Raw genomic sequence first — 22,634 nt, forward strand, 5'->3', positions numbered from 1 at the left:
GATTGTCTTCGAATTTGGTCATTTCATACAATAAAGTAATTACACTGATAATCTTAAATTTAACTTGTCAAAACCCTCAAATCTGCCATTCCCACAGTCTTCTTAGTAAAGGGTATTTTCAGTCAATTGCTTAAGTCAAAATCTTGAGAATCACCCTTGTGTTCACTTTTTTCCAAATCCTGTTAGCAAGTTGCCTTGATATTACCTCCAAAATATATTCCAAATGTGACCTCTTGATAACATTTCCATTGTGATCATCCTAGTAAATTCACCATAAATTAAGGTCTGAACGACTTCAGCCAGTTTACCTGTTTGTTCCCTTGCCCTTTGTAAATTTTATTTTCTGTATAATAACTTGAGTTATCTTAATGTATAAATGAGATTTTATATTTCTCTTGCTTATGACCCTCCATTGGTATTCCTATATAACTTGAATAAAATTCTAATCCTCACCATGAACTCAATTACATAAGCTCATCCCTGCCTACTTCCCCTCATTATTTCCTACCAGTCCTCATCCATCACACTCCAGCCATTGAGGTCTTACTGTCCTTTGGGTACACTAAGTTTCTTCTTATCTCTGGGCCTTTATGTTTTAACTCTTTTTAATACTTATTCCCCAGATCTTCATATGACCAACTGCCTTCTTTTGATAATTTCAGGTCAAATGATAATTCTTTGAGAGATCTCTGACTACTTCAGCTGTAATAGGCCCTATCTGACCCCTGCCATCATTATTTATCCTATTGCCTTTTTCCTTTTCTTGCAAAGCACTTACTTTAGTATCTTTACCATTTCTACTATTACTACAATTATTACTATTTTGTTGGTTAGAATTTACTCTGTGGTAGGTTAGTTCTAAATATTTCCATGCATTAAATACTAATATATGTACTTTGGTATGTATGAACTCATTTGATTACGGTATGTATGTATGTATGTATGTATGTATGTATGTCTTTATTATCTGTCTTCTATAATCCCTGCTTGTTCCTCAAACTGTAGCACTAAGAAGGTAGGCACTTTCATTATATTTACTACTATTTCCTCTGCCTTGTACAGTGCTTGCTATGTAGGGGAGGCTAAGTAAATATTTTTTGAATATTGGACAAGCTCTTAGAACTCATATCAACAAGTAGAGTTATCAAATATTTATGTAAAATAATCTCCTAGGGGATAGGGAACATTTCAATGGAAGAAATCATACCTGACCGATTATTCTTAGAGTCTTTTTTTATGAAGGTAATAGGGTATATAAAATAAGCTACTTAGGTTTTAGAAAAGACATTGACAATGTTTCTTACCAAAGGTTACTAAATGTTAAATCACTGCTGAAATGGGAAATAGGCTTTTAGCATGGCCCAAGAACAGGTTTAAAATCAGAAATCAAACAGTAGGAATACATGTTTACTTGACTAGAAAAGTATAAAGAGCAAGGTGCCCCAGCAATTGATGATCACATCTGTTATGGTTTGAATTATGTGCCCCCAAAAGATATCTTTAAGTTGTAATACTCAATACCTGTGTATGTGACCTAATTTGGAAATAGGGTCTGTAGTTGTAAACTAGTTAATATGAAGTTGTTAGGGTGAGCTCTAATCCAGTGTGACTGGTGCCCTTATAAGAAGAGAAGAGAGGCTGACATACAGGGAAGACAGCCATGCGAAGACAGAGGCAGATATTGGAATTATGCTATCACAAGCAAAGGAATGCCTGGGGCTACCAGAAGCTATAGGAGGTAAGGAAGGGTTATCCCCTAGAAGTTTTGGAGGGAGCATGGCCTTGCTAACACCTTGATTTCAGACTTGTGGCCTCCAGAACTGTAGGAGAGTAAGTTTCTGTTGTTTTAAGTCACCTGATTTCTGGTACTGTGTTACAGCAGCCCTAGGGAATTAATACAACATCTGTAGTGATTATTGTCTTTATAAATGATCTGAAAGAGGAGGGTCTTCCTAGTGAGGTATCTAGATGACATTAAAGTTTTCTAGTTGTGAAGAGCAAAACCAGTGAGTACAGATGATGAACAAAGAAACACCAAAATTAGCTTCTCTCTGGGCTAGAACAAGCAACAAATCCAGCATCTTAAGATTTTATATTCTTTGACTGTAAGCATTGATTTCAACTCATTTAATGTTGAAAATTGCTTCCAGATTTAATGTTTTATGATTTTATGAGCTTGGGTAAGTGCCTGGCACCTAATGAATGCTTAATGAATATTTAAAAATAAATAAGTGAAACCAATCAGGGAATAAAATATAGGAAAATATAATTTTATTTTAATGAAAATGCAAACTTATTCTGGTATAAAATTCAAATTATGGTTACAGTTAGGGAAAAATGAGTGCAGGGAGTGAATATTGGGAAACTATAAGCATTGTTTACTGAATATATCAACACTTAAGTAGAAAAACAAAATTAATAAATTGTTAATGTATCTTTGGAGACTCTCTTTTGGCAAAATAATACCTTTGGTGAAATAGAGCAGTGACTTAATCTAAGAAACATAGTATAATAGTTAATTGCATAGTTTCTGGAACAAAGTTCTTTGAATTTGAATATGTGGCATCAGCTATTTTTTGGCTATGTAACTTTGGGCAAGTTAAACTTTCTGTACCTCAGTTTTCTCATCTGTAAACTAGGGTTTGTAACAGAAACTATTTCATAGGGTTAATGTGGAGAGTTAAATGAGATAATCCATCTAAAATGCCGAGAACAATGCTTGCTCCTAAGAAATTCTTTACCCTGTATTGTCTTTTATTGTTTATTAAATATAAAGTTTTATAAAATTATTCTCAGTGTACACAATGAGATTTATTTTGATGGACGTGATATAAAAATGGTTGTTGCAGACAATAAAATTTAAAAAGTGAATATCCAAAAAAGAAAACTAGAGGAAATTATGCAAAAAGGCAAGAACATTAAAAATTTTTTTTTGATTGCATCTAATTATAAAGGGGGCCAAAGAGTTTAAAGAAGGAGATGTTTATGTCAGAATTGTGACCCAGGAAAGTTTTACTGAGTAAGACTTTTGACTCTCTTGCTCTTTTCTATTTTTCTTATTTGGTTTCATAAAGTTTCTTGAACTTTGGTCCATTAGAAAGAATGTTCTGTACAATGCCTGAATATGATACCTGGCATCTAGTAGTTGTATCTTTGTTTAAAAAAATGAATGAATAAAGCAGGGATTTATAAAGCAATTAACAAATCATTATAGAATAGGTTATCAAAAGTGGAGCCTTACTTTCCGATTAAACGTTTATGGTTTTGACTATCCCACTCTACTTCCTCTCTAGCCCTGCCACTTCATTTTGTGTTAAGTGTAGTACATTCTTGTGGCAAGGAAATTTAAAATTTTTATTTCTGTTGAGACCTTAGAGATCATTTGCACATAATTTATATTCTTTTCCTTTGAACAAAGAATTATAAAGTATTGGAGAGTTATACCTCAATAAAAAATAAAAAAAATTAAAACACATTGGATTAAGAAAAGCTTTGTAGCACAGCTATCTGCAAGGTTTTGTTTCAAGAAGTGCTTGAAAGTGTGGTCTGTTCTCAGAGATCTTGAGATCCAAAACCTAAAATAAGAAGACTCTGTATTCTTAGGAATAAAATCAGGTATTTTATTTATCTAATTTAAAAAATCAAAGGCCAGGTGCAGTGGCTCACACCTGTAATCCCAGCACTTTGGGAGGCCGAGGTGGGCGGATCACCTGAGGTCGGGAGTTGGAGACTAGCCTGGCCAACATGGTAAAACCCCGTCTCTACTAAGAATACAAAAAAATTTAGCCAGGCGTGGTGGCGGGCGCCTGTAATCCTAGCTACTCAGGAGACTGAGGCAGGATAATCACTTGAACCCGGGAGGCAGAGGTTGCAGAGTCAAGAGTGTGCCATTGCACTCCAGCCTGGGGGACAAGAGCGAAACTCTGTCTCAAAAAAAAAAAAAAAATCAAGTAGAACAGAGATTTATTTCTTAGATAGTGTTTTCTTTACTTAATGTACAAGGATTTTCTCTTTGTTGCTTGAAAACGCAACATTTGTTGGCTGTATCTGTTCCTTTAATCCAGAACTGACTAGTATACTTCCATGCCAACAGGGGGAGATAGTATGAAATAGGGGATCCAGATTTGCACCTCTCTTCTATCTTGCTTTTGCCTCAGACAGGAAGGTTTGTTGGTAAATTGACTTCCTTGGGCCCACTGTCACTATCTCTTAGCTAAATTTTGAGATGGAGCAGAAAATGAAATGTCCTCATTGTAAGGGTCAGCTGGAGTCTGGTTTCGGCTCCCAATCCTGTAAAACATGTGCTTTAACGTTCAGCTCTGAGCCTTCCACATCAGAAGTCCACAGAGTTCAGGTAAGGGGAAGTTCTGCCACAGGCCTACTTTACCCAGGGCCCAGACATTATCTAAGAGTCCAGCAGGTCATGTATTTTATGCGGCTACTTCAAATGGGAAGGATAATTTCTCTTGACTTCTGAATCTGGTGGTAAACAAAATTCTTTTGAACAATGCTATCACTCAGATGCTAAACCAAAGCCACTGAAAAAAATGAAAGTGGCTTCTTTTCACATTTGTATTTTATTTCATTTGTTTCCTTAATTCACCTCTCAGTTTTGGGAAAAATATGTCCTTTCCAGTATTTCAATACATGGAAGGTAAAAGAGAGTGCAGTTTTATTGAATATTTGAGGAGAAACATGGCTCAGATTTTAAACTGAGCCATGTTTCTCCTCAAATATTCAACAAAGATGATATTAAGATTTCTATTTTTCAAATTTCAGTTTCTATTCTGGCTGGTGAGCTCAATTTAGCGTTGTTATTTTCAATGTCTGTCACCAAAGGAAAATAATAATATTTTTCTTGAACATAGGTATTTTAATAGTTGGTGACCATAACTGGTAAAGCTTTTCATTATGATAAGTAGCTGTATAGTTCAATGCTAATTTTGTAATCAGTGTTTATGGTTTAATTTAGTAACTTGGAATACACTAATTCCTTACTCTTTTAATGTATAAAATATAATTTCTGTTACTAATAGGAATATAGCCCTATTTTAAATCTGTCTTGTTGGTGAAGAATTATATTTATATGTCATTTTGCAACTTAATTGCCTGCATTCTCTTGGGTCCCTTATTTAATGCCTCTCTTTTTTAGGCTTTCTTTTTTCAGATTCACTATATTAGGAAAGCCTAATTCTGGCCTTCAAATAAGAATTGTAAACGCCAAAAAAGTTTATGTATTTTCTTTATTTTGAAGATAGCTGAAATACATACACAATTCTTACTTTAATATTACTACATCCAGTATTTGGGTTTTGTTGTTCCAAATATGTGTCCTATATTATTGGATAAGTACTGTTTGTAAATACAATGACCATTACTTGTGTGCATAAGTTTTGCTTATCCGGTTTATAAATTTATAAAAATATTAGAGGATATTGAATCCATTGGGATCATCTTCTCCAAATTATCATTTTGTATATAATAATGTCTCTGAAGCCTGAGATAATTAATGACTCACATAGCTAGCTAGTGACTTGCATAACTTAAATTTTTTTAACTTTAAAAAAGTAAAAAAGTCTCGCTTTCTTGTTACTCTTCAATCGCTGATATATATTCTTTTATGATCCTTCTTTAATATTTTTCTGTTTTTTTATACACAGTCATTGTCTTTTCAAAACCATTTTGTGCTTTTTGTTTTTGAAATCGTTCTTAATTCTCTTAAATTTTATTAACTTTTTTCTTTTCTATTAGAATCTTCAATCTCTGATATATATTCTTTTATTATCCTTCTTTAATATTTTTCTTTTTTTATACATATCGTCATTGTCTTTTCAAAACAATTTTGTGCTTTTATTTCTTATTTTTGAAATAGTTCTTAATCCTCTTGAATTTTATTAACTTTTTTCTTTTATAATAGTTCTACTACAGATCTTCAAAGTAAAGTAGAAAAGATTACAGTTTTATTATTTTTCTCATTTATGTAAATTCTGTTCAGAGTAAATAGAATAAGAATTTTTGCTTTGATGGCTATCAGCCACCATCCTTAGGAAGACATTACATGTAAGGATGCACACTGACTCTTGAAATTTTAAAACAATTCAACAAGTAAATACTTAGTTGAACTCTCATAATTATGAACTTCTACCCATAGCCTTGATGATTTATCTTTGGTTATTAACTAATACTGACCTAAGTATAATGAGACCTCTTGATAAACCTAAAAATATACTTTTAAGTACTTCTCATTGTCAGTCTGCTCAGTCAGATGTTACCACACTCACTTGGAGACATACATATTCAGTCACACATACCTGAATTGATCATAGGAAGCCTTTGTATTCTCATGGAGTCACTATTTAGCCTCTGTGTTTTATACAGATGTTCTTGACATCTTTTGTTTTTATTTTCTGGTATTATTTATGATTTTTTTTCAGTGAATTCTTACCACCATAAGGTACATACTGATTCACAAGAGTATATTTTAGGCAGAAGTTGTCCTTTTTTCAGAAACTGACATTCCTCTGGAGATGAGACTAGTCTAGACCTAGTTTTCTGGTAAGCCATAGCCCCTCAAGCTGCTTTTCTGGGTCATCTGTTCCCTCCAAGTAGTGTTTCATATTGATATTGTATTATGTATGGTAGATCCATTCTTTATTGGAATTTCACTTCCCTCACCTATTATAATACACTTTTCCATCTTCTAAGAATTTTTAAATTTGGCCTTTGAAAGCTCATTCTGGTAAGCAAACTTCCTGTTCAACAGAAGATTGCTCATTCTCCCATATCCCATGTAATTCAGCATTGAGAAGTGGCTCTTAATGTGGGCTTTATTATTCCTTTACCCTCATGTGAAAGTCTTTGTGTTTTCAAGACTTGTGAAGTTTGGTTGTACTGCATTCTATCCCTGCTCATTGTCGAAATCTTTGGAACTTCTGTTCATTTCTCCTTATTCATCAATGCATGTGCTCTCTGGTTTAGTCTCTGTTTCTACTTTTGGTCATTTTGGGATGACGTTAGCAGTCATGTGGAAGACCCACCTAAAATTTAGTTTCTACATTTATTGATCTAAAAATAGTGTTGACTGAGGGATGGTAGCTGATAAGCAAATTTAAGTCAAGAGACTTTTTCTAAGAAAGACGGAAGAAGGCTCTTAGGTTCTTCTTGTTTCTGTTGAGTAACTAGCACCAACTCCAGACTGCTTACTTTACTTATAAATTTCATTTCATGAGAGACATAAAACCTTATTTATCTAGGTTAATTTTGGACATATTTCTGCCACAGTAGCTGAAAGCAACCCTAACTGAAAGAGTAGGTAAAATGTTGATAAAAATAGATAATATGACTTAGCACAGTACCGCTAGTTTCATTGCTGTAGTTTGTTTGTTCCTGTTTTAGAAGGTGTTTGCTCCCAAATGCAGGAGCTTCTTGTGGCACTAAGTTTATGAAGGCAGAAGAATTCTAGTGTATCAATTAGATGTTACGGTGGATTTTAAAATCTGGCCATCACACCTTGCTTTTGTAAATATCTATATTTTGAAGGCCTGGTACTTTCCCTCCTGCCAGCTCCATACTTTCTGATTGAATTCTTAGGAAGTTTTTACTGCTGCCGATTGGCAATCATGTCACAAAATATTTTAAAGCTATGTATATATTTCAATTTTTGGTGATGTGATAATAGTATTTATGAAAATAAATTCGTGAGTTCTTGAAATGTATTATAGGGCTCAACTTTTTAATAAGAATAAAATAAATATTGTAAGGAATTGGTTTTAATGGCTATTAAATATATTCAGAGAAAATAAGGTAATTGTATTTCACATTGCCCTTTCTGATTGTTTAGTTTTAGGTACTGCTTTGGATGCTCAGTTTCTAATTAATTTCTAGCAAAAGGTTTATTCTAGCTATGAACGGTATAATTTTTATATAGCATCTCCCTTGAAAGCATATACATGCGTACATATATGTATATAAACTGTTTAATATATGTACATATACATATATATAAAGTCTATATACATATAAACTGTTTTTGCTCTTTTCTTAAAGAAGAGGGTGAGAGAGAATGAGGAGCAGTAGAAAGTATGGTCAAAGTTAGAAAATATATCAAAAGGATAATGATAGGTGAATGCTTTAATCTGTGTCTAATATTTTAGCCACAGAATCCTTGGAGTCTTTACAGTTTACTTTTTATTATATTTTTCTATGGGTTTAAAAATGTTTTATATAAACTTTATTTTGATGAGTAAATATATCTGTAGGGATATGAGAACACTGAATATATGATAAAAATTTACCCCCAGATATAGACTGTAAGTAACCCTGAGGGAACTGGGAAAGAGGAAAAGTATGAAATGGGTTTTAGCCTTTTTACTCAATCACAGCGGGTAAGATATTTCTATATTCCTAATGTCATAAAGGTATATATCCTGCAGTAATTAGTAAAAACAGACTGTTTGTTTTGTTTGTGATAGTAAAAAAGCATTGGCTGCCTTAAAGTCTCTCTTTGCCAATATTTTTTTTTAATTAAAGAAGCACACAAAAATAGATTCCTCTGTTCCCGAATGTGTTATTGCTAATCTATTGTAAGTGGTGACAGAACAAAGTATAAATACTTTATTAGATGTATTAGATGAAGCTACATCTTGTAAGTCAATTCCTATCTCACCAGATGTTGCTAGCTGGAATCTAGACATCTAAGATACTGTTTACTGGAATCACAGAAATCCTTGGTTATGTGGTTTATCTGTTGCATTATTTCACCCAAAGCAACGTTGGCTTTTCCTTTGCATTTAAGTTAACGGAAATAAGGTACATGATCCTTTTAAGGAATTGGGCTTACAAAGAAGGAGGTGATTTTTTTTTTTCTAAAGGAAGTCATTAAAAATGTCTGGCTATCAAGAAATGAATAACTCTCTAGTGATAGGTTTTCTGTGAATGAGGGGAATAGTAACAGAATAAGAGGGCCCGTTGATTAAAAAATGTTCAAGAAATATGACCTTGTCTCCAAGTTAAAAATACTTTAAAATATCGGGGGAAAAAGGTACAAAATACAGATAGAAGTAATTACAAAGCAGAGTCTCGTAGCCTTGAGTCATCAAGAGAAAGTCAAACCATGTACGTTTTGAACTGTTTGAAAAGACACAAATACATAGTTTGGTTTTTGAAGATAATCTTTTTAAAGATATGGCTGAATGAGGCATTTCATTAGTGCCTTTTAGTTCCAAGGTAAGTTATTGTTTTAAAAATTGTGAATTTCTAAAGTTTTAAGATATCTAATAATTAGCTATTTGTTTTTTGTAACTTTACACCCTCAAGATAATTTATGGATACTTTTTTTGAATCTATGTAGAATTCTTAAGCAGTGAAGCAATTGCAGATATTAACACATTAGTACGTTTTTTGTCTTTCTTTTTTTTTTTTTTTTTTTTTTTTTTTACATTTTTTAACTTAAAAAAATGTTTTGTAGAGACAGAGTCTTGTTTTGTTGCCCAGGCTGGTCTCAAACTCCTGGCTTCAGGCAGTCTTCCTGCCCAGGCCTCCCAAAGTAAAAGGATTATAGGCATAAGCCTCCATGCCTGGCCCTACCCATTAATTCTTTCTTCTCCCCTCCCCTCTCCCCTCCTTCCCCTCCCCTCTCCTCTCCCCTCCCCTCCCCCTCTCCTCCCTTCCTCTGCCCTCCCTTCCACTCCCCTTCCTCCTCTCCTCTCCCCTCCCCTTTTCCTCCCCTCCCCTTCTCCTCCATCCCTCCCTTATCCTCCCCTTCTCCTCCCCTCCCCTTCTCCTCTCCTCCCCTCCCCTTCTTTCTCCTCCCCTCCCCTTCTCCTCTCCTCCCCTCCCCTTCTCCTCTCCTCCCCTCACCTCCCTTCTCCTCCTCTCCCCTTCTCCTCCTCTCCCCTTCTCCTCCTCTCCCCTTCTCCTCCTCTCCCCTTCTCCTCTCCCCTTCTCCTCTCCTCACCTTCTCCTCTCTTCCCCTCCCCTTCTCTTCCCTTCCCCTCCCCTCCCCTTTTCCTCCCCTCCCTGCCCCTCCCCTCCCCCTCTCCTCCCCTCCTCTTCTCCCCTCCCCTCCTCTTCTCCCCTCTCCTCCCCCTCTCCTCCCCTCCCCTCCCCCTCTCCTCCCCTCCCCTCCCCCTCTCCTCCCCTCCTTGCCCCTCCCCTTTTCTCTCTTCCCCTCCCTTTCCCACCCCTTCTTCTCCCCTCTTCCCCTCTTTTCCCTCCCCTCCCCTTCTCTTCCCCATCTCCCCTCCTTTTTTCCTCCCTTCCCCTCCCCTTTTCCTCCTTTTCTTCCCCTTCCCTTCCCGTCCCCTTCTTCTCCCCTCCCCTTCTCCTTTCCTCCCCTCCCCTTTTCCACCCCTTTTCCTCTTCTTTTCTTCCTCTCTCTCTCCTCCCCTCCCCTCTGCCTCTCCTCCCGTCCCCTCCCCTTTTTCTCCCCTCCCCTCCCTTCCCCTTCTCCTCCCCTCCCCTACCCTTCCTGCCCCTTCTCCTCCCCTCCCCTCCCCTCCTCTGCCCTCCCCTCCTCCTCTCCCCTCCTTTTTTCCTTCCCTCCCCTTCCTTTTTGAGACAGGGTCTCACTCTGTCTCCCAGGCTGGTCGTGCCATCTAGGTTCACTGCAACCTCTGTCTCCTGAGTTCAAGTGATTCTCCTGCCTTAGCTTTCCGAGTAGCTGGGAGTAGAGGTGAGCAACAGTACACCCTACTGATTTTTGTATTTTTAGTAGAGACAGGGTTTCACCCTGTTGCCCAGGCTGGTCTTGAACTCCTAACCTCAAGTGATCCACCTGCCTCGGCCTCCCAGAGTGTTGAGATTACAGGCGTGAGCCAACGCACCTGGCCCACCAACCCATTAGTTCTATGAATAATTTTGTTCCTCCCCTATCAGTGTAGGGAAGGAAAAAAACGATTTGACTTAAATTACATTATAGATTTGATTATAAGTATTCTTATTCTGAGTAAGAACTTTTTATTATTATCTTTGGAAAAGTTATTTAACCACTCTGGGCTTTGGCTTTTTAATCTATAAAAAGAGGATAATAACAAGACCTGCTATATAGTGTTCATAGAAGATTAAAATGGGCAATGGTGCTTGGCTTATAGTTAGTGCTACTGTCAGTGTTTGAGACCTTTTCTAAGCAGGTTAGTATTCTCTTTTCAACAGAGACTTCAAATGGTATATTGTGACTATTATCTTTTATGTAGCCCTTAAAACTTCAGCAATAGTGGTTGTTACTCTGTTTTTTCCATGTATTTTTTTTCCGTGTATTTTACAATAAAAAAAAAATCTGGTGTCTCACTGAGCTACACTGAGATTTAATAAATTTATGTCACTGAACGAAGCATTTCTGAGATGTAGATCCAAACTTTTCCTGTGTTTATATTCAAGGGCCTCTCCTCTTAGTGTTTTATCTTTAATGAAAAAAGTTTCTGATCATTTTATGTCATTAATATTGCATAGTTTTCATTCATGTCTAAATTCTCTTATCATTCCAGGCCAAAAATGGCTCTTTTCTTGAGATGTGGTATTAGAAATAGTGCATGCCTGAAGTCAGGAGCTCGAGATCAGCCTGGCCAACATGGTGAAACCCCGTCTCTGCTAAAAATAGAAAAATCAGCTAGGCATGGTGGCGGGGACCTGTAATCCCAGCTACTTGGGAGGCTGAAGCAGGAGAAACACTTGAACCTGGGAGGCAGAGGTTGCAGTGAGCCAAGAATGCGCCATTGCACTCCACCCTAGGCGACAAGAATGAAACTCCATCTTGGGGAAAAAAATAGTGCATAATTCTTAGGTATAAATTAACCAAGTTTTATATATAATATTGTCAATTTGAATGTGGTAATTGTTCAAATATAGGAGGTAGAGGCCCTCCATCCTTCCAATATCTTAAATTTTGTGTGTGTGCATGTGTGTTTCTCACTTGGTTACATTTTTTTTTTTAAATTATACTTTAAGTTCTGGGATACATGTGCAGAACGTGCAGGTTTGTATATAGGTATACACGTGCCATAGTGGTTTGCTGCACCCATCAGCCCATCATCTACATTAGGTATTTCTCCTAATGCTATCCCTCCCCTAGCCTGTCATCCCCTGACAGGCCCTGGTGTGTGATATTCCTCTCCCTGTGTCCATGTGTTTCTCATTGTTCAACTCCCACTTATGAGTGAGAACTTGCGGTGTTTGGTTTTCTGTTCCTGTGTTAGTTTGCTGAGAATGATGGTTTCCCGCTTCATCTATGTTCCTGCAAAAGACATGAACTCATCTTTTTTTATGGTAGCATAGTATTCCATGGTGTGCATGTGCCACATTTTCTTTATCCAGCCTATCACTGATGGACATTTGGGTTGGTTCCAAGTCTTTGCTATTGTGAATAGTGCTGCAGTAAACATACATGTGCGTGTGTCTTTATAGTAGAATCATTTATAATCCTTTGGGTATATAGCCAGTAATGGGATTGCTGGGTCAAATGGTATTTCTAGTTCTAGATCCTTGAGGAATTGCCACATTGTCTTCCACAATAGGTGAACTAATTTACACTCCCACCAACAGTGTAAACGCGTTCCTGTTTCTCCACATCCTCTCCGGCATCTGTTGTTTCTTAACTTTTTAATGATCATCATTCTAGGTGGCGTGAGATGGTATCTCATTGTGGTTTTGATTTGCATTTCTCTAATGACCAGTGATGATGAGCTTTTTTTTGTATGTTTGTTGGCTACATAAATGTCTTCTTTTCAGAAGTGCCTGTTCATATCGTTTGCCTACTTTTTTTTTTTTTTGATGGGGTTGTTTGTTTTTTTCTTGTAAATTTGTTTAAGTTCCTTGTAGATTCTGGATATTAGCCCTTTGTCAGATGGATAGATTGAAAAATTTTCTCCCATTTTATAGGTTGCCTGTTCACTCTGATGATACTTTCTTTTGCTGTGCAAAAGCTCCTTAGTTTAATTAGATCCCATTTGTCAATTTTGGCTTTTGTTGCCATTGCTTTTGGTGTTTTAGTCATGAAGTCTTTGCCCATGCCTGTGTCCTGAATGGTGTTGCCTAGGTTTTCTTCTAGAGTTTTTATGATGTTAGGTCTTACGTTTAAGTCTTTAATCTATCTTGAGTTAATTTTTTTATAAGGTGTGAGGGAAGGGGTCCAGTTTTAGTTTTCTGCATATGGCTAGCCAGTTTTCCCAACACTGTTTATTAAATAGGGAATCCTTTCCCCATTGCTTGTTTTTGTCAGATTTGTCAAAGATTAGATGATTGTAGATGTGTGGCATTATTTCTGAGGGCTCTGTTCTGTTTCATTGGTCTATATATCTGTTTTGGTACCAGCACCATGCTGTTTTGGTTACTGTAGCTTTGTAGTATAGATTGAAGTCAGGTAGCATGATGCCTCCAGCTTTATTCTTTTTGCTTAGGATTGTCTTGGCTGTATAGGCTCATTTTTGGTTCCATATGAAACTTAAAGTAGTTTTTTCTAATTCTATGAAGAAAGTCAATGGTAACTTGATGGGGATAGCATTGAAGCACTGAATCTATAAATTACTTTGGGCAGTGTGAACATTTTTACGATATTGATTCTTCCTATCCATGAGCATGGAATTTTTTTCCATTTGTTTGTGTCCTCTCTGATTTCCTTGAGCAGTGGTTTGTAGTTCTCCTTGAAGAGGTCCTTTGCATCCCTTGTAAGTTGTATTCCTAGGTATATTTTTCTCTTTGTAGCGGTTTTGAATGGGAGTTCACTCATGATTTGGCTGTTTGTCTATTATTGGTGTATAGGAATGCTTGTGATTTTTGCACACTGATTTTGTATCCTGAGACTGCTGAAGTTCTTTATCAGCTTAAGGAGATTTTGGCTGAGACGATGGGGTTTTCTAAAATTTGACTTCCTCTCTTCCTGTTTGAATACCCTTTATTTATTTCTCTTGTCTGATTGCCCTGGTGAGAACTTTCAATACTGTGTTGAATAGGAGTGGTGAGACAGGGCATCCTTGTCTTGGTTTTGAATGAATAACTGATGCCCGGCGTTTGCTTGGCTTTCTGTATGTAATCTAGGCAACCTGGTTTACTACAAAGAGAGTAAGCAAAGAGTTACTTTGTTATCTTCTCTGTGCCTTAGTGCAAGTCATTTCACCCCCTCTGACCTTCATTTTCTCATGTATTATGAAGTGAAAAAGCTGAAATAGAAAATCTTTAACACAGAAGGTTCCTTCTACAATTGATTCTGTTTAAGACCATTTCATTATATGACAGCGTTGTAAAAAACGTGATAAAATAAAAATTATGGCCCAGTAATTTTCACACTTATTTTTAATGTTAATCTTTTTAGTAATGCCCTGTTTACATAAACATATATTGACCAACTTATTTTTGTCTTGGGAGTTCGTTGCTTTTTAAAATTCTTTCTTTGCTGATATCTAATCAGCAACTATATTGGACTCCAAAATATGAGAAGAAACTTCAAACCACATGTGCTAATTACTGTGAAAAGGGATGCTAGCGAAGCAAATAAAAAGTTAGCTAGTTTTCCAGCTACTGCGCTGTAGGTGGGTGAATAGCCAGAGGGAGATCATCCAGTGACCTTGCTACTGCTGAGCTGTAAATGTTGCTGTACAGTTTCCTGGAATTATCAGGGCTCTAGGCTCTTGCTGAGAAAAAATATCTTTGGGACTACAGCTATATTTCTGACAGTGGATTTTGGGGCAAGGTGTCGCTTTAGTTAGAGATAATGTTCTAAAAACTGGATGGGAAATGAAAGATTAACAAATGCATGTATCTATAGAAGGAACAGGATTGGAAAAAAAGAAAAAAGCATATATGCACATTTTCATTGCATGGAATCTATGTGAATCATGCAATTCTTAACCCATTTTCCTGATTAATATATTACATATAGGGGTGATTTTTCTTTTCTTAGACATTTAAGGTAGCTGCTGCTTATAAGGTAAATATGCAGTGATTCTTTGTCAACTATATATTAGTTGTCTAGGACCTCCATAAAAAATTACCACAAATTTGGTGGCTGAAAACAACAGAAATTTCTTCTTTCACAGTTCTGGAGGCCAGAAGTCCAAAGTCAAGGTTTTGCCAGGGTTGATACCTTCAGGAGTCTCTGAATGAGAATTGTTCCCTGCCTCTATCCTAGCTTCTTGTGGCTGCTGGAGATCCTATCGTTCCTTGGTTCATAAACACATCACTCTAATCTGTCTCCTTCTTCACATCACCTTCTGTGTTTCTTCCTCTTCTAAGTCTTCTTATGAGGAAACTTGTCGTTGGATTTAGGGTCCCTGGATAATCCTGTGTGATCTCATGTTGAGACCCTTGACTTAATTAAATCTGCAAAACTTGCTTTTCCAAATAAGGTTACATTCACAGGTTCTTAGTGGAAATATCTTCTGAGTGGGGTGCGGGGAGGTGGTAGTCACCATCCAACCCACCTACAGTTTGTGTCTATCTTCTGTTTAATTATCAAGAAAGTTCTCAAAAATTAAAACTTTGGTTGTGGGTGAAATCTTTAACTTGAGAGAAGCTGGTTCTTTCTGCCCTTTTATTCAAGTAATTTTTTGAGTACTTCTCTGTGAGTCATAGTATTTCGGGACTGGAAGATACTATAAAATATTTTTCTTTTGCCAGAAGCACAGATACTTTGTTTATGGTCCAACTCTGAGTTAGAGTCAAAGCCAGGCCTAGAACATAGATTCTGAATCAAGTGTTTACGTCTGTATTATGGGACCAGAAAGTCCTCTGTTTATTACATTATTGGAGAAATTAAATATACATTTATTGAGCAGACTTTAAACAGCATTACTTTTTGAGTGGTTTGGGAAAGAGTCCTTGGGAAATATGAGGTTTGTGTCTTGCAAGAACTATTCAAGGCAGGCAACATAGCATAATGATTAATAGCAAAAAATTTGTATTAAAGCTGAATTTAAATTTCGGCTGCTTGACCACATGACGTTCAGCAAATCACTTAGTATTTCTAGGGCTCACAGTCCTGGCTCACACTATTTGGAAAATACCTGGGGATTCATTGGGAGCAAGGGGATTGAGGGGATTTTCAAATTCTCAATATTTAAACTTTTTATTCAAGGAAAATGATTCTGCTTAATATAAAAAATACAGTTTTAAATAACAATGGCTATTATTTTACCTTTAATAATTTTGCTAAACCTTTGATACAGTTATTTGGTGAGTACCCATTCTTAATTTTTAGATGAATAATTGTAGTTTGGATGATGACTCTTAATCAGATATCTTCATGGTTATAAGTCTGATGTTTGGAGTTACACAATGGCTGCTCTAGGCCAGTGGTTTATTATGTTGTTTATTTCATATTGATTCTCCTATGCTTATTGCCTGTTGACGTAATAGTTAATGAACTTCTGAAAATACCCAGTGTACAACAGTTCTCATGGGTACTTTATTAACTCAAGCAGACCAGAGCCTATTACATAGAAATAGAGACCTGGTCCTAAGATTTCTAACTTACATTCATATTGATAAAAATTAAGCCCTGGAGGTGTTATTTATAAGATTTGGTAATTGGTAATGTCGGGATTAAATAATACATGTTTATTTCTAGGTATGTACTAGGGCTTTCTTGAACGAAGTTAAATATTCTCTGTATTAACACTTTTAGCTATTTATAAGTACAACAAGTTAGTTTTCAAATTAAAATAATTAGAAAAATCAATCTTTTTGAAAAATGCAAAGGAAAATATCTTTTAACTCCCAAGATAGTATTCCTCTGTTGTTTTTGAGAATTTCCTACTATTTAAATAGGGATAACTACAGATTCTTAAAATCAGTCTGAGTTAAAAAGATTACCTATAATTGGAATGACTTGGGTTAAATTTGAGTACTTTAATTTCATTTTTTTCTTATGTGTCATTTGAGGTTTCTTAGCAGAAAACAAAAGTTCAAGTAAATATATTCCCTTTTATTTACTATTTAAATGATGTCTAATAGCTCCTGTCTTGCTTAACTTCATCATGAATATATAGCATTTATTTTAATATTTTAATAATTTGAGTTAGGAAACCAATAAATCCCCTGCCTTCTTATAGCTTAGATTATATTGTGAGTGTGTGCTTGGGCCTCCAGATATCTGGCTTGTATAACAGAGGTAGTAGTACCATTCATTGAAACGGGAAACTGATAAAAGGCCAGCTTTGGGAATTATGAGTTCAGTAATATATTGACTTTTATCTACCTTTTGCGATATCTAAATAGAAGTCACACGGATGTTTCAACATTCAAGTTTGGAGCTCAATGAAAAAAGTTTAAGTTGCAGATTTAAATTTGTGAGTGGACTTGGTTCAGGTGGTAATTGAAGTTGAGACATAAAAGAGATTACCTAGGGAGAAAGTACAGAGTGAGAAAAGAAGAAACCTGGAATCAGTAGAGTCTAGAATCACATTACCATTTAATGACCTGATAGAGGAGGGTGAGCCTGCTGAAGAAACTGAGAATGTGTAGTCTGAGAGGTTGGAGGATAGTGTGGTAGGGGAATAAATGTTTCATGTAGGCATATATGGTCAATAGAGTGGAATTGTGTTGAGACGTCAAGTAAGAGAAGTGGAAAATGTGTCTGTTAGATTGGTGAAATGGAGTCTGTTGGTTTCCTAAGACCATCTGCTTAGTTGTTAGTTATGTAGTTATGGGGTGTAGTTATGGGGTGACAGCCAAATAAGAGCAGATTGAGGAATGAGTGGGAGTAGAGAAAATGGAGACAGTGAGCATATATAACTCTTTTAGGAATTTTTTTTTTATAAAGGACAAGCAGTAGCTGGAACAGAATATGTGGTGAAGGGAGGGGTTCATCCTTCCCTTTCTTCTGCTCTTTCCTTCTTTTATTTCCTACTCTCTTCCCTCCTTTTTTTTTCCTGTCTCACACACACACACACACACACACACACACACACACACGTAAAAACTGATGGGCTGATGGGAAAGAACCATTTGAGAAGGGATGGTTGACAGTACCTCAGAGATCCGTTAGGTTCTTGTAAGGTGTAAGATTCTTAGGAGGTCAGGAAGCAATGAGATCCAAAGTTAAGTAGAGTGGTAATCCTAAGATGGGAGTTATCTGCCTCATGTTTCAAAAAAAGGAAGGAGATTACAATAGGTAGAGAAGTTTATAGCTTTGAAAAAGCAAAATGAAGAGGTTCCTACCTTTGTTAATTCTAAAGAAGCTAGAAGGTATGGAAAAAGGTTGTTTTAGACATAGAAAAGTTTGAAATGGTTGACAATGACAGTGGAAAATAAGAAATGAGTTGGCCAGATATTTAGGGCCCATTTGAAGTTAGTAATCATGTGATACTCAGTAACAGTGTTTAGTTGCTTGGGTGTGAACTCAGAGAGAGCAGATAGTTGGATCCATCCAGGGTTGAATTTTGCCACAAGGGAGCACCTAAGAGACAGGGTAGCAAGGGAATTTGGAATATTGGCAAGAGCATCATTGAAAATGATGTAGCATGGCATCTAAGTTAGATAAAGAGAGAAGAGAAGAGAAGATGATTGATTGGGAGAAAGTAGGAGACTGCAAGACTTGAGAGTTCCAGTGAGACTGAAAAATGGTTACAGCAGAACTGGTTGAAAGCAAACTGATGGGATAGGAGATTGTGGCCAGAAAGAGGGGAACTTGAATTTAGAGCTATTCCATGTGATGATAGTGTCCAAGACAAAGCCATGACTGATGTAGAGTGGACAAAAATGTTTCCCCTCCCACCCCTACAGATTGAAAGCTTTGTGACAGCACCTTCTTGCAGAATATTTCCTCTCCCAAAAGATGCAAGTAGTAGTTCATTATTAAGACTCTGAGACATATTGCATTAATGAATCTGTTTAAATTTGTTTAACTGTGCATTTCTAAAATCTATGGGACTACAGAACCTTTTGTACTATGACATCTATTAATGGCCATTTAAACTAGGGTTTTTCCATACTTTTGAGCAGTTGTTTTATTTGTTATGTGCTGAAACTGTTAAATTAATGGGAATAAGTGAGAATAATTATCACAACATATGTGTTTAGTTTATAAAGAATGTTTAATCTACATTAATATATATCAATATAAAAGATTTCTTTTCCTATTAAAATTAAATGTGTCTAAAACCTAAAAATGTAAGTTAGTGTATTGTTTTGTTAGTGATCATTGTGACATTTGAAGTTGCTTATTGAAAATCTTTAATTAGTAATTGATATTCCAGGAAAGCCTTACTTACATGACTGGGTATATATAAAGCCTTACTATATACCCAGTCATGTAGCTGGATATACACAGAAGTTCAAACCATGACGTCAAAAATTTGTTTTCATTTCGCAGCTGTACCTTCTTTTGTATTGACTTCATTCTCAGGCAGGAGGTACTGATGTCCCATAGTGTGACAGTTTCTCTCAGAGAGGCTGAGGATGGGACAAGCACTTAGAATCTGACTGACTTCTTTCTAAAATGCATCTCCTGGTTGGATTTTATTAGCTGATAAAAGAAGTACAATATTATAACCACCATATTTCTTTATTTAAAAATTTTAATTTTTCTATATTTTTATTAAGTCTTAGGATTTTCGTTTAGGTTCTTAAGTTTCTGATTCCATTCTAATAAATAAAATCTTGACTGAGGACTTGAAACTCCAAATGTTCCCAGTTACTAGTTCCAGTAACAAAAGGAGCTCTGATAAGAGTATTATTGATGCATGTGCAGTACAAGAATACTAAACATTAAAACCATTCAGAAACTTTTTAGATAAAGTTGGAAACTTAAAACATTTACAAAAATGAAATATATACTTAGTAGTCTTTATTGTGTCCTTGTGAGGTCCTCTGCAACAAATACAAAACCCATAAAACTTATCCTCTCTATCCCCTGAAACTCATCAATAAAGGAAAACAAAACAAAACAAAACCCCACAAAATAACACATCAAACTTTTGAGACATTTGGTCTTTAACCTGTTAAATTATTTTCTGAGGAATGTAGCCTTTAACTGTGTAGTAATTGACTGTCATAGAAAATGGTAGTCAAAATCAAATCTGTAGCTTTTGACAAATTAGTGGTCTTTTTGATGGACTTTTTAGTGAATAACCATAAAAGATGTTTTTGTGTTTTCCTGCTTTATAAATAAAGGAAAGTAAAATGATGACTAGTGTTAAGTAAATTACTGGCCTTAATGAAAAGCATAAGAAATTTATATCCAGGTTGGATATGGAAAGTCACAAGAGACCATCATTTCTTCCTAACAACCAAAATAAGCTACAAAATAATAGTTTTTAGAAACCTCATCAGACAGCTAAGGACAGAAGTAAACCTAAATGAACCTACATCCAGAAAGTGACAGGCCTTTTATAGGAAAAAATAGACCCATGATTACTTCCATCCTCGGTGGAACTGTATGAGCAGATAAATCCTCAAAAGTTTTTAAGAGATTTGTAGCATCAGGTGTAGGCTGATGTGAAAGATTAGAATCTAGAGGAGCCTAACCCACAAAGCAAAGCACTATCTACCCACCTACTCTTACTCAAGTGTTTTCACTGGGTGAAGCAGTAGATCAGAGAAGGAGACTTGAGAGATACTTCAAATGAAATCCTCAATACATCAGAATGGTGGTGTGTGGGGTGTGTTTCTGGTGAGGGGTGTGGGGGTGGGGAGGAGTTCAGGCAGAAAAACTGAGTACTCTAGGCTTTCACTTACAAAAGAATATAAGAGCCCCTTCCCAAACTGATTCTCTGTAGGGAATTCTGGGTCTTCACAGTCTAGGGCAATGGCCCTCCAAAGACTAGGCTGGGGAATGGGTATTAGAGCTGAAAGTTGTCTTCTTAGGTACATAAAGTAGTGGGTGAGAGCAAAGAGACTTCTCTCTCCCACCCAAGAGGCTATAAAGCTGGGAGAGATCTCCTGTATTTCCTAAAGCTGGTGGATCAGCTTTGAAGCTGAGGGAGGATGCTAGAATCTCATCATGGCTCAGCTTTATTTCTGGATGAAGGAAAACTGATCTCTCTCAAAGTATTTGAAGGCTGTGGCAATTGATTTAAACTAAAACTGTAGCAAAGGCTAGACCCAGCTTATTAACTACAGCTCCAACTCTCCAGCAGCCTGACAAAAAAAGGAGTGGGTATGCCCATTTCTTGAGGAAAATATTCTTGAATTCAGACTCTACTGTTCTTTTACACAAACTGGCCTACAATCAAAGATTATATGACACACCAAAAAGTGAGAAATTTGACCCATAGGCAAGAAAGTAGACAGACTCAGAGATGGTCCAGATCTTGGAATTATGAGATATTCGTTAATATAGCTGTTACAAAAATGCTTAGGGATGTAATACTTTCACTCTCATTATAAGGTATTCCTTGTCTCACAATTTATTAGTTTAAGTCAAGTAGAAAAATTTACTGTTGTATCGTTATGTCCCTAAAGTGTATTAAAAGCAGAATCTTAGTTAAGATACCTTGATAATTTAATTTATAATAGTTATGATTTTTCATACAAGCAAATTACACAGTTGTTTACTGAGCAAAGTCTATCAGCTCTTAAGTTGTTGTATCAATGAGACGCTCATCAGGAAGCTGGTTGATGTGCATCTTGTAGTACTGGATAATTTACAAAAAACATATTTTGGTGAAGGATGGATGAATAGGCAGAGCACAGAGGATCTTTAGGACAGTGTTGGCTACATGTTGTTAAACATTTGTCCAAACCCATAGAATGTACAGCAATAAGAGCAAACCCTAATGAAAACTATGGACTCTTGAGTGATAATGATGTGTCAATGAAGGTTCTCAACTGTAACACAGGCAACACTTTGGAGGGAGATGTTGATAATGGTGGAGGCTGTGCATGTGTGGGGGCAGAGGACATATGAGAAAATCCGTTCCTTCCTCCTGCTTATGCTATGAACCTAAGACTGTTCTAAAAAGTAGTCTTTAAAAAAATATATGTTTAGCCATTTTGGTCACACATTTGGGAAAAACACCATGCAACGTGAACTGGCTATTGAATAGGATGGGAGCTAATTATAGCCTTCTTCTTGGATCTTATTTCCCTAGAGACATCTTACTTAAGAGATACAGAGTAAAGAAAGCAAAAAGAATGATTTATGACATTTTACAACCTGGATCTCACTGTACTCTATTCTGTTTTACTCTAGGTTTCCTTAGCATTGTTGTTTTAAAACAAGATCTTAATAATCATTCAGATGTTTGTTTTGTGCATTTGGTTTCTAATTTCATTATTTCAGAAAATGAATATGCTTGATTTAGCAAGGGGGTTTTCTTTCTTTTAATAAATATTCTTAATATGCAAGCATCAAAGAGAAAAGACAGCATGATAGACTAAGTTACTAGAGAGTGAATACTTGTAAAATGATTTGCCTTTAGTCAGAAACCCTGTTGCTAAAACAAATCATTTAGAAACTGTTTTAATACTGAAATTCTGTATCCTGATGGGAATAGAAGCTATCTATCTTTCATTGTGCCCAGCAAATCAGCATTTTCAAAACCTTAGGTTACTTACTTATAAATGCATTTTTTTTAAATGAAGGACATACTGATATTTACAGTATTTCATTTACATTATGAGCTATAATGTAGAATTTTTTCAGAAGGTAGTCTTCTCTGGGGTTATAATTTCCCTGTAGTTATTTCTCACAAAATCCCTCTGAA

The 22,634-nt window shown here is 36.1% G+C and overlaps 1 protein-coding gene across 23 annotated transcripts in view; it reads left to right on the forward strand.

Annotated features, from left to right (window-relative positions):
• FER (FER tyrosine kinase) overlaps positions 1–22,634 on the forward strand; it is a 450,919-nt gene that overhangs the window by 171,709 nt on the left and 256,576 nt on the right. Inside the window, exon 1 of one of the 23 annotated variants that reach the window (XM_054556498.2) lies at positions 4,088–4,354. The exons of the other annotated variants lie outside the window; for them this stretch is intronic. Coding sequence (XP_054412473.2) covers positions 4,226–4,354 — 129 coding nt within the window. The 5' untranslated portion in view covers positions 4,088–4,225. Of the gene's footprint in view, positions 1–4,087; positions 4,355–22,634 lie in introns of those variants that run through there. 23 annotated transcript variants of the gene reach the window in all.

The sequence above is a fragment of the Pongo abelii genome, chromosome 4, assembly GCF_028885655.2.
Source record: "Pongo abelii isolate AG06213 chromosome 4, NHGRI_mPonAbe1-v2.0_pri, whole genome shotgun sequence".
Taxonomy (NCBI): Eukaryota; Metazoa; Chordata; class Mammalia; order Primates; family Hominidae; genus Pongo; species Pongo abelii.